The sequence below is a fragment of the Rutidosis leptorrhynchoides genome, chromosome 5 (genome assembly GCF_046630445.1).
Source record: "Rutidosis leptorrhynchoides isolate AG116_Rl617_1_P2 chromosome 5, CSIRO_AGI_Rlap_v1, whole genome shotgun sequence".
NCBI classification, from domain to species: domain Eukaryota; kingdom Viridiplantae; phylum Streptophyta; class Magnoliopsida; order Asterales; family Asteraceae; genus Rutidosis; species Rutidosis leptorrhynchoides.
The window spans coordinates 335,702,960-335,716,392 of record NC_092337.1 but is presented as its reverse complement, the minus strand read 5'-3'; the positions used below and the strand labels follow the sequence as shown (position 1 = coordinate 335,716,392).

Here is a 13,433-nt window from a genome sequence, read left to right as displayed (position 1 = left end):
GTTTGTTTTTGAGATGTGAAAAACTGCGTTTGAGTTTCAACTAGCTTCGTCATCATATCTTCTAAATTCGGCTTTTTATCATCGGTTTGTTGTGGTGGCTTGTTTTGAAAATTCGGTCTTTGCTGATTATAAGTATTATTGGATACTTGTTGATTGCTAGGACCTTGTTGGTTATTGTATGGAATATTTCGGTTATAATTCTGGTTTTGATTGTAAATCGGTCTTGGCGGTTGATAATTATTCTGATAATTATTTCCAGGCCTTTGGTTTATGTATGAAATATTCTCTCTTTGTTCCATTGTTAATTCAATACTGAGACAATCTTTTGTCAAATGTGGTCCTCCACACTGCTCACAACTAATTCGTATTGAGTGAATATCTTTAGTCATCTTTTCCATTCGTCTCTCGAAAGCATCTATCTTTGCCGAAATGGAATCTAAGTCATGGCTAGAATCGGCTCTAGCTGCTTTAGATGATCTAATGATATCTTTTTCTTGATGCCACTCATGTGAGTGGGAAGCAGTATTATCAATAATTTTGTAAGCATCAGTTTCGGTTTTCTTCATAATAGAACCACCAGCTGCTATATCTATGTCTTTTCTTGTAGTGATGTCGCATCCTCGGTAGAATATTTGTACTATTTGACAGGTGTCTAAACCATGTTGCGGACATCCTCTTAATAACTTTCCATATCTTGTCCACGCCTCATATAGAGTTTCATTTGGCTTCTGTGTGAACGTAACAATTTCTGCTTGAAGTCTTACGGCTTTAGATGCAGGAAAAAATTGTTTAAGAAATTTGTCAACTAAAACATCCCATGTATCAATCGCCCCTTCAGGTAACGATTCCAACCAATCTTTGGCTTCTCCCTTTAAAGTCCAGGGAAATAACATGAGATATATTTGTTCATCCTCCACTTCTCGGATTTTAAATAGTGTGCAGATCCTATTAAAGGTACGTAGATGTTCATTTGGATCTTCCTTCGGCGCACCACTAAATTGGCATTGATTAGTCACCATGTGTAGAATTTGTCCTTTGATTTCATAATCTGGCGCATTAATGTCTGGATGAGTAATTGCGTGACCTTGGCCAGTGCGTTTAGCTCTCATTCGGTCTTCCATACTTAAAGGTTCCAGATTCTCCATAATTGAATTTGTTGAATCGGTATCACTGAATGATTCTGATTTAATAGTTCGTTCCTCAACAATCTCTGTTTGAATGATTGGTGGTTCCGGAGGAAAGTTTAATGGTTCAGGATCTATGAACCGTTCCTGAATATTTTCTGGATTCTCAATTGTGAGGTTGGGTTCAAAAAAATGGATTATCGGTAATTTGAACTGAAGTACTTGGTCGACTGGATGACGATTCTAAAGAAAAATCAACGGCGGTTATATTTGTTAAACGATGTCTTGATCGAGTTACAGGTGGTGAACGTACAAAAGGTGATGAACGTCTTGCTCGGTGCATTCACAGAATATCCTATTAGTTTTAAAAAGGAAAGAAAAATTATAATAAGTTATCCAATCAATAGACTTTTCTGATTTTGCCCACGTTTCGAATAGCCAAAAGATGCAGCAGAGGGGCAGGATTCGTTTGGTCTCAATATAATTGAGGACTGTTTGGCTCCAATAACCCGGTCCACGTACAAATCCAACTATTACTACGAACCAGAAAATTTTGATGTCTATTAATTTAACCACTTAAAATAAATTTTTCGTAATTTTTAGAAATTTAGATAAGAAGTAGAATAAAATTCTAAGTCCTAAAACTAGAATAGCGAGAAATAAGAGAGAAAAAGAGTTCGTCGAAAAAGGTCGAAAAAGAAAAAATGGTTGAAAAATAAAAGGTGACGGAAAAATAAAAGAAACTTATAAAAACTTAAAAATACTTAACTAATTTAACCTTATTACTATAACTAACTTAAAATTATAATCGCAAATTGAAATTACTAATTGGAATGATAATTGATACATAGTAAAAGGTCTAAGAATATTAAAGCTTACAAGGAAAAACTAAATCCCAAATGGAAATAACTTAAAAAGAAACTAAAACTTAAAAAGGCGTCGCAAAATTCTAAAGCACCTAAATCTTAGTCTAAAGAAAAAGCACTTAAGGAATTCTACGGCAAAGCCTAAAAATATAGGAGTAAAAATAACTATAGCAAAAACTAAGTTTAAAATTAAATATGAGCTAAAAAATACAAATATTACACTACAACGATTAAAAAGGTACAAAATATAAAAATATACAAAAAGTTGTAAAAAGTACAATTTTTATAAAAATATTATTTTTATATTATTTATTTTATAAAACTATTAATTTTACAATTTTATAAAACTAATTTAACTAAAATATATAAATAAAAAGTAAAAGTAAAATTAAAACTAATAATAATAATAATAATAATTAGGTTTTAATAATAATAATAATAAATTAAAACCCGTAATTAATGCTCGATTAGGGCTTCCTTGTCGCCTGTCAGAAACCCTCCGCGAGTCGCGGCAATTAAAGAAGAAAACCCCGCGAGTCGCGGGGTTCAGGAATTCAGTTGACAGCTTTGTGTTTTTACGCGTTTTTCTTTTTATTTTTTTTTTTATTTTCTGTTTTCTGTTTTTTAAATAATTAAAAGATTTTAAAATAAAACTTATATTTTTATAAACTAAAATAGAAATAAAGAAACTTTATAAAACTTAAATATTTAACAAAATCTTAAAAATACTAATATTTTTGTTTTTCTTTTTATATTTTTGAATAATTAAAACGTATTTTTACAAAAACGACTTTTAATAAAAGTAACTAAAAATCTTTTTTTTTATTAGCGTTGCGCTTCCGGTTTTTAAGATAAATCCCCGGCAGCGGCGCCAAAAATTACTTGATGTCGAACGAGGTGTATATAAAATAGTTATTATTTTACTAGGAAATACTATTAAATACGATACAATTTTACACAAGATATTTATTTATTTATAGAATGGGATATACTTAAACCTTGCTACAACACTTATAGGCAGTGTACCTAATCGTACAGTAGTGTAGTTTTTAGTAAGTCCGGTTCGTTCCACAGGGAAATCTTTAAACAAAGCTCAACGCTATATTAGTTTACTTTTATAAAAATACAAATATATATATAGATAATATTATTATTATAAAGGGGGGTTTTTACCGTTTAATGACCGGTTTGTCGATTTTAAAACTTTAGTCGCAGTTAAAACCTAATGTAAAATATAAAATAAATACAAGACTTTAAATTAAAGCGTAAAGTAAATAACGATAATGAAATTGCGAATAATAAAAATGCGATAAAATAAAATTGCGATAATTAAAAAGTACGATAATTAAAAGTGCGATTAAATAACAATAAATAAAAGTGCGATAATTAGAAGTGCAATTAAATATAAAATAAAGGAAATTAAATATGAAATAAAAGAATTATGCTTATTTAAACTTCCGTAATCATGATGTTTGACGTGTTGATTTTAGTTTTATGCCCATGGGTTAATTGTCCTTTGTCCTGGATTATTCAATATGTCCGTCTGGTTTTTGTCCATAACAGTCCATCAGTCATAAATATAAATTGCAAGTGTCCTTGTCAAATTATTATTATACCCGAAGATAAATATTCCAACTAATTGGGGATTCGAATTGTAACAAGGTTTTAATACTTTGTTTAATGAATACACCAGGTTATCGACTGCGTGTAAACCAAGGTTTTACTACTTTGTTAACAATTACACCAATTACCCTTGAATGTAATTTCACCCCTGTTTTAATTATTCTAGTGGCTATTAATCCATTCCCGTGTCCGGTTAAATGAACGATTATTCGTACATATAAATACCCCGCCCATCGTGTCCGATCGAGTGTATATGGTAATTTATAGGGACGCCCAATTGTAAATCTTTATATTAACATTAACAAACTTTCATTTAGTTAAACAAATATAAAGCCCATTAATAGCCCATAGTCTAGTTTCCACAAGTGTCGTTCTTTTGTCCAAACCCCAATTATGGTACAAAGCCCAATTACCCAATTTTAGTAATTAGCCCAACATCATGATTACTTCGTTTTAAATAAGCATAATAATAACTTAGCTACGAGACATTAATATAAAAAGGTTGAACATAACTTACAATGATTAAAAATAGCGTAGCGTTACACGGACAGAATTTCGACTTACACCCTTACAACATTCGCTAACATACCCTTATTATTAGAATTATAATTAAAATTAAAATATAAATTATAAATATAAATATATTTACGTATGAAGAGGAAGAGAAAAAAGATGATAAATTTTGATCAGAATTCGGTTGGCTTTATAGCCAGAGTTGAAAATTGGGGCTCCGCGACTCGCGGCAAAATGCCCTTCAAACTCCGCGAGTCGCGGAGATATATTTACAGCTCACACCCTTGGAGTTTCTTGCTGCCGACGGTTTTTAATATATATATATAATATATATATAATTAATATAATTAATTATATATTATATTATATTTATATACATAGTTAACTTGTAATTTTTAGTCCGTTGCGTCGAGCGTTAAGAGTTGACTCTGGTCCCGGTTCCGGATTTTCGAACGTCCTCGCGTACAATTTAATATCTTGTACTTTGCGTTTTGAATCTTGTACTCTTGTGATTTCGAGACGTTTCTTATCAATAATTGGAACCTTTTTGATTGTCTTTTGTTCTTTTGAGCTTTTTGGTCGTTTGCGTCTTCAAATCGTCGAATCTGTCTTTTGTCTTCACCTTTTATTATTTAAACGAATATCACTTGTAAATAGAACAATTGCAACTAAAAGCTTGTCTTTCTTGAGGAATAATGCTATGAAATATATGTTCGTTTTTAGCATTATCAATTGTATTGTTGATAATCTGGAAATCATGAAACTGGGAAAACGACCCGACAAACTGGGATATAAGCTGCAAATACAGCAGCTTTCTGATTTATTTACAGCTTACCTATTGTGAGGACAAGTCCTGACAATAGGAATATTGCGAGGACACGATTTCCATTTGAAAAAACAAATTAATTAACCTATTGTGAGGACATGTTCCCACAATTTTTTTTTTGTATTAATGTAATTATGTTTGTATATGTAAGTATGTATGTATGTATTTATGTTTGTATTTATGTATTTTCGTAGATGACGGTTTTTTTAATTATTTATCTATCGTGAGGACATTGTCCTCACAATAGGTATTTAACGTTTCATTTTCATTTTTCTTTTAAAAATGTTATAGCGTGAACATCGTCGTCACAATTGACCTATTGCGTCGGGCCTATAGCGAGGACTCTATTGTGAGGACAAGTTCTCACAATAAACCTATTGTGAGGAATTTTGCACCTATTGTGAGGACTTTTGTCCTCCCTAAAGGGTCATATTCTTGTAGTGCATGTTACTATTCATTTTCTGATAATTAAAAAGAAAGAAAAAAGACTCAATCAAACATAATAAACATGAGACATGAGATATTTGTAGATCGTAGCTATAAATAGGGTGGTTACTTAAGTGCTAACGTGTGTGGCCTGACCCATTCTTCACTTCAATTATCCTCATCTTCATCAGTAGCTGATCCATCTAAATTTAAGGCATTTAACTAAAGTTTTTAATTTAGCACCACTACTTTAAATAATCCATAACGATATTAATTCCTCATTTATTTCATCATATTGTTTCCTGTTATATTCATCATTTACACAAGATTGCAGATATATACGTGCATATGCATGTGAATATGATCTGACCTATATGTACTATATTGTTTAGAATCTATAAAAATCCGACATGGCTAAAGATTTATGCGACAACGCCATTGAAGGACTCAAGAAGCTGATCAGGCATGTATCTATCCTGAAAATGTTTCCTTTTCTGAAAATCATTATCCACAATTCATGAAACCGTTAATCATCTCAAAGAACCATTTAATATTTTAATTATTATTATTATTATTTTGGAACGACAAACAAACACACAGGTATTAAGTTGATCAGTCTTATTAATTGCCACTGGACTTGATTAAAATTTTTGCTTGTTTTGTCCGTACTATTTGTGTGTTTAGGACCCACTCACCCACACATTAACGGTTGATGTTGTCAGTCCGTTATTCGTTGTATTTATTTATCTATGTTTATATTTTGCAGTGAAAAAGGAGAGCTTGAGTCTGTGGTTGCAGCTGCTACTGCAGCAAAGATTAAGCAACTAACTGCGGATTTGGAAGCTGCATCTGTGAAGGAGGTTAACCCTGTCGAGAGGATCAAAAACGGGTTTGATCGTTTCAAGAATGAAAAATATGAGTATGTTTTTCTATCATAAATTCATCACATGCATATTCATTTATACCATACATTAATAATATATGTTCATCAAAGGGCCTTTGACTCAGCGGTATTGTGGTGACCCTCCAACCAAGAGGTTGAGGGTTCAAGTCCCACTTGCGACATATTTGTGATTTTAATTATTCGTGTTAATGAGTGTGCGAATTTGACTTTCAAAAAAAAAAAAAAAATTTAATAATAATATATGTTCATGTACTATTTAGGTATTTTTCTTTATCAATTTATTCTTTTTATTTTAAAACAATTTGGGTACTTCCTCAGTTATTAAGAATAAAACCAAATGCAGATACGATAAAAAGAACGTTTTAACATCTAGTTTTGTAACTTTGAAGATGTTAAATTTTTTTTTTTTCTTTTTTTTTTTCCCAGAAAGAATCCAGGTTTATTTGAAGAGCTCGCGAGAGGCCAAAGCCCCAAGGTCACTAACTCGTGTCTGTTATACATATACTGGTTATAATATAATATAACTAACTGTGATGCTAATTAAGATTCGACTAAAGTAAAGATCGGCTGAGTATGTTACTGGTCTGTTAATTAACGATGTTTCATTTGGGCTTTTGCAGTTCATGGTGTTTGCGTGCTCGGATTCTCGGGTTTGTCCATCACATATACTAGATTTTCAGCCAGGTGAGGCCTTTATGGTCCGAAACATCGCTAGCATGGTCCCTCCATTTGATAAGGTAATCTTTATTACATATATGTAACTCAATTATTTAAAAGATTTTGATGAATCTGTAAATTGCCATGAGTACCCTTTTGATAGTATAGTACTTTGTTGCAAGCATTTACCAAATTGATCAAATGAGAAACATGGTGTTTGTGGTCTCTATTGACTATTTTATGGTTGGTCAATGGTCAATATTTAGTTGAAAATTGTTCCCTTGTGCAGACAAGGTACTCCAGTGTGGGGGCAGCTATTGAATATGCAGTTTTGCATCTTAAGGTGATGTTAGACAACCCTTTCATTATTTCATTATTATATTATATTATATATATTATATCTTTAATTATTATTATAGCCATTCAAGTTTTGACTTTACAATATACCTAACTTTATTATAATATACCTAACTTTATTATATCTAGTGGACCGAGTTTCTTCTTTACTAAAGAAAGTTTCTTGGTGGTGGTGGAGTTCTATTGGTCAACCCCCCATGTTCCATGCTATCTGTCAGATCAATTTAGTTAAATACTGTACTAAAATTTGTTACAATACACCCAATATTACATTATACAACTTTAACCATGTCACTTGTTAGTTACATTTTTTATCTAGAACAACACTTGAGCTTATTACCTTTTGTGTGCAGCAATGATACTGATACCGATATTGTTAGGTCATAATCCTTTGTTGGTTTTTTTACTTTGGTTGATAGTTGTCTTCGTGGTTGTAAAAGTTTCGGACTAGTTCGGGATTTTGAAGTAGTCCGATTAGTTCCCGACTAGTCTCGGACTTGGCCGATTTATTCGGTCAAAGTTGTCAAAAGTCCATTTTAGTTGGTTAAAGTCATATTTATTAGTTCAAAATCGGATATATTTGGTCAAAATAAGTCAAAGTTGGTCAACCCCTACTAGTTTTTACTTGGCCGATTAGTCCCTACAAGGTCTCGACTGAATCGACCCCGAGTAGTGACCTTTACAACCTTAATTGTTTTATTGATAATCTACAATAACTATTTACGCCTTTATGCTATTATCCAACAATAACCATAACCTAAAAAGTGAACATTCGGTAAAAGTAGAGACTACTACGGCTACCGCTACAACTTTTTAACGTGGTTTTCAGGTGGAGAATATTTTGGTAATTGGACACAGCTGCTGCGGTGGGATTAAAGGACTCATGTCTATTCCAGACGACGGGACTACTTCTTCGTAAGTAATTCTACCTTTCTAATTGTTTTTTATATCAAAACAAAATCAGCTATATATGATAACTTTTTTTTTTTTTTTCCCTCTATGTACAAATCATTTGTTATTTAGCCGAGACATATTTTGAGCATATGCTTTCTGTATATGAGCAGTGACTTCATTGAGGATTGGGTCAAAATATGTTCCGCTGCTAAAAGTAAAGTCAAAGCAGAATTCAGCAATTTGGATTTCGCAGAACAATGCACAAAGTGTGAGAAGGTAATTTAACGTTAAAGTTGCAATCTTTATATCTTTCAGTTCACAAATTGTGCAAAAATTTTAAATTACAGGAAGCTGTGAATGTATCTTTGGGGAACTTATTGACTTACCCTTATGTTAAAGAAGCAGTGTTGACAAAACAAGTTTATGTTAAAGGAGGATACTACAACTTTGTCACTGGTACATTTGACATGTGGTGTCTTGATCATAGTATTTCGCCCTCGTTAACTGTCGGCGTATGAGTTCTTTTTCATTATTTTATTAAATGGTGTTATTTACATTTTTCCAATAATAACTTATATGGGAAAATATAAGGGAACCTGAATCCATGACCTCTTAAGTATTTATGTCTAACAGGTTGACTAGGAACTGTTTCAGCTACAGGTTCTATGTTTTGAATAACCTGTATAGGAGAAATATAAGATGTATATCATTGATTTGTAACAGATTTTGTATGTTTCAACCATTTACAAATTTAAGTATTGTGAAGCTAATTTGTCTATCATTTTTCTAATCAGGGTTGTAAAACTCTGCTCGGTTTTTGCAACTCGCCGAGTACTCGGTCAAACTTGGTCAAAACTCGGGATTACTCTGAAAATCTGTCAAAACTCGGGATTTCTCAGAAAAAAATCGATCAAAATCAGTCAAAATTGGTACTTGGTCAACATCCGAGTACTCTCCGAGTTTCCGAGTGCTCCGGTAAAAGTCTCAACAGAGTAGCAATTTTTTGCAACCTTGCTTGAACCTGAGACCTCTTGTGAGGAGATGAAGTCTTACTATTAGACTACATTGGTGATGGTTGTTGGTGTTTTGATAATCAAAATTAAAAGATTAACAAGATAGTCTATTTGTTTAGCCAAATTTCAAAAATTTTACTGAACAATCAGGATCCATGAAAGAATGATACAAGGTGGTACGCATAAGATGAAGCATGTACAAAGGGATGAATGTAATAACCTAAAAAAATCATTAATATTGCATACCGACCGCATGTATGCTTACACTTAATTTGCCAGCTTTTCCAAAATGTTTTCTTCAGAAATAGGATATACAACAACCTTTCCAGTAGCTCTATTAGTTTCAAGGTAAGCAAAAGCTTCTTTGACCCGGTCAAATGGAAACGGACCGTTCTGGTCAACCACCGCTTTAACCTTCCCACTTTCCAAGTACTGGTTCAGCTTTGTCAACACCGAACCATTAGACGTCACAACAAACCTGAAACCTGGTGGTGTCACTGCGTCCGTTAGAACCACCACACTACCACCCTCCTTCACCACCTTCGCTGCTTTCTCCCCTTGCCCTGCACCCAAAAACAACAATTATTAAATTACCATACGCCATAAAAACTCAAAGATAAATAATTAAGGTTGCAAAAAACGCTACTCGGGGAGTACTCAATCGGGACTTTTGTGAGAGTACTCGGCAACTCTGGGGAGTACTCGAATGTTGACCAAGTTTGACTTTGACTGATTGTGACCGAGTTTGACCGATTTTCCGAGTAATCCTGAGTTATGGACAACTTTTGATCAATTTTCCGAGTAATACCAAGTTTTGGCCGAGTTTTGACCGATTTTGACCAAGTTTGACTGAGTTTGACCGAGTACTATCCGAGTTACAAAAACCGAGAACTCGCCAGGTAATTCTGAGTTCTACAACACTGTAATTAAAATAATCAAATAACACTTATCAAACTTCAATCAAAGAATTACCAATTGTATCATAAACATCATATTTATCAGGCAGTTCTTCAAAATTCTCTTTGGGGTAATCAATTGCTAAATCAGCACCTAAATTTTTAAGCAACTCGAGTTTGGTGTACTAGATGTGGCAGCTATTTTTGAAGCACCAAATACTTGTTTTGCAGACTGCATCAATGAATCTTATCAATTAAATCAAATAAACAGCCTTCTCTAATGTAACATCTATTATTCTTTTTTTCTTTTTTTTTTTACTTTGGGCAATTTTCGCCAAGTTTTGTATTCGAATAATTGTTTATGTAAATTATCAAAAACGGGTTTAAACATCAGTCAGGGGTCTGGAACATCTCATATTTATCTCAAAAAGTTCCAGATGTTCAATTCTCCCCTGTGAAGAAACCCTAGAACGAAGTAAGTGTAATTTGGAGGTAATTACAACCCAAATTGAAGCTTGTTCATAGTTGCTCTAGCTACTAGATTTCAATTGTTACTTGAGGTAAACCTAAAATCCTAAATTGATGTTTAATTCTTGAGTTGGTGTTAGGGTTTGAGGTATTAAAGGTGATAAACCTTATACATAAGGGAAAGAGTTTGAAAGGAAAGGAAAATTAAATATGTGTTCCCAAGTTTTTTGTTGATGGAAATGGAAAGAAGGGGTAGGGATGGCAATGGGTGAAAAAAAACCCGTGACTCGCGGGTACTCGTGCCCGTGACGGGCGGGTATCTATGAAAAAATGTATCCGCGAACACGGGTCGGGTAAAATTTTGTACCCGTTGGCGGGTCGCGGGTAAAACTCGACCCGTGAATTCGTGATGCCCATTTGAGCTACCTGCGGGTATACCCGTTTACCCGCATACATATATTTAATTATATATTATATAAATTAACTTTTTAATGTATTTTTATAATTATTTGCGGGTAAAACCCGCGGGTAATGGGTATCCGTTACTAAAAATTAATTAAAGTATATATTTTGTAAACCCTCGGGTTGCGGGTATGGACAGAAAAGTTTACCCGTTGGCGGGTAAACAGGTACCCGCAGGTAAAAAAAATCCTGACGGACGGGTCGTGGGTACAAAGGATCCGTGCCCGTCGCCTGCGGGTGCCATCCCTAAAGGGGAGGGAGAATAATGGATGATTTTCTTCCCTAAACATCCGTCCAATTTGGGATGATTTGGAAAGAAGGAGAAATCTTCAAGTTGTTTTCATTGCTTCATATTGATTACTTTCCTTCTATTTCTTTTCAATCTCTGGAACACCAAAATATAATTTATGATCACTCCCTTTCTTTTTCTATCATATACCTTCCTCTTCTTTTCTATCCCTTTCTCTTAATGAAAATCTCTGGAACAAAGTCTAAAGGATTGGGTTTATTGGGTCTAGTATGTGATTGTGTAACACTTAGAATGTGGGTTTTGGATTGGAGAGTGATATGTACACAACCATTTTTTATATGTACACAACTAAATATGTTTTAAAGTGTTGTAGAGTACAATACTGTAAAACATGATTGGTTGTGTACATATCATTACCTTTTTGAATTGGGTATTGAATTAGTTGACCATAAAGTCAAGTAATTAATCAAGTTCTTGATCAATTAAGTGTTAGGATTGTTATTGTTGTTGATAGAACCTGAAAGTTGACTTTAATTAAGTCAAACTAGGTTTGAGTTAAAAATTGTGATTTGGTACATGGTTACTTAAATTATAGTGTCTAGTAATAAATTGTGAGCATAATCATTAGTTTACTAGTGATTATATGAGTTGGTTATTAGCGTTAAATGTAAATGGGTCAAACTTACACTAATACTAATGTCAAGTTAGTGATATAGCTAAATTGTATATTTAGCTTAATATATGATTACTTGAAATAGGTTTTTGCTTTGTTGGTGCTCATGACTCGAGGATTGTTATCACTTGAAAATACAAGGCGAGTGTAATAATTGTGTATATGTTTGCATAGGTGATAAAGTGAACTATGAGTTAGACAACACAACGAGTGGACTATGAGTTAGACCACATGACGAGTGGACTATGAGTTAGGCCACACAACGAGTGGACTATGAGTTAGGCCACGGGACGAGTGGACTATGAGTTAGGCCACATGACGAGTGGGCTATGAGTTAGACTACTAAAGTGGACTATGAGTTAGACCACTTGCTTTTTAGTGACTTGTTATGGGACACTATATGATGTAGGGTGGCCACCCGGAATAATGAATGTGTATATGTATTTTGTATGAGTTACAAATGATATTGTGTTAGCATGGTTGTGTTCGTTATGGAAATGTTGCGTACTTGATTTTGAACATGCTTGGTGTTGTGTTATTTGATGTACTTTTTTCATTGATGCATCCTTGTTATATTCGAGTTCTTGATTCATCTCTTAAATTGATACGTATACATCCATAACTAATATGATAAATTTATTCTTAAATGTTGAATTGATGAATATTCATCCATTAGATATATGTTTCATCCTTAAATTCTCAACCAATCATTTTATTATACATTTTTATTAATGAGAATGTAGATATTTAAAAACTCATATATAACAAAATATGGATGCATCATTACATGATGTTTAAAAATAATGAGATGCGTCGGGATATAAAGAAAAACAAACATCGAATTTATTGATATAATTGCTTGATTGAAGCATGAAATATTGTACTCGTATAAGTTACTTCCATTAAAAAGCTCCTTGGGGTAAAAACCTGTACATGAAGTCAACTAGTTTTAAGGAAGAAGATTGACTAGTTTTAAGAAGGGGAAATTCTCCATTTTACACTTTTCTCTGTTTATAAAGCATTCAAATTTGTCAGGCTAGAAAATGTTCTTACCAACTATTAAAAATAAGAACGTTCTCACACGAATGCTACCCTATAATCCCTATATATATATATATATATATATATATATATATATATATATATATATATATATATATACACACACACACACACACATTCACTAAGCTTTAAGCTTACTCTTTTGTTGTTGATTCTTTTTATAGATTCAAGTACGAGAAAGGACAAGGGTAAGTTGGACGGATAGCTAGTGATGTGCTTTTGTGGAATCGGAAGGCTTTTGTTTTGATAGCTTTGCTATATGGGTAGTTTGTCCCTATAGCCATGCTCAAATAGTGTTTTTGTTGTCATCGAGTTATTGGGTCAAAATTACTAGCTTGTGTATATGTTGGTTTGTTTATATTTAGAATTGGATGTAATGGTAGTATGTTGTCGAATTGTCTTATGTTAGTTTGTAAACA

At 33.0% G+C, this 13,433-nt stretch overlaps 1 protein-coding gene and 1 pseudogene across 1 annotated transcript; one reads left to right on the top strand and one right to left on the bottom strand.

Moving 5' to 3' along the window:
- The first annotated feature begins 5,545 nt into the window (after positions 1 to 5,545).
- LOC139847359 (carbonic anhydrase 2-like) lies at positions 5,546 to 9,002 on the top strand. The gene is made up of 8 exons (XM_071837021.1): positions 5,546 to 5,841; positions 6,145 to 6,297; positions 6,709 to 6,757; positions 6,903 to 7,019; positions 7,229 to 7,282; positions 8,126 to 8,211; positions 8,361 to 8,466; positions 8,538 to 9,002. Exons 1-8 carry the CDS (start codon positions 5,789 to 5,791, stop codon positions 8,706 to 8,708), a joined length of 789 nt encoding a protein of 262 aa, XP_071693122.1. The 5' UTR covers positions 5,546 to 5,788; the 3' UTR covers positions 8,709 to 9,002.
- A 380-nt stretch (positions 9,003 to 9,382) lies between these two features.
- LOC139847358 (2-methylene-furan-3-one reductase-like) overlaps positions 9,383 to 13,433 on the bottom strand; it is a 113,036-nt pseudogene continuing 108,985 nt past the window's right edge.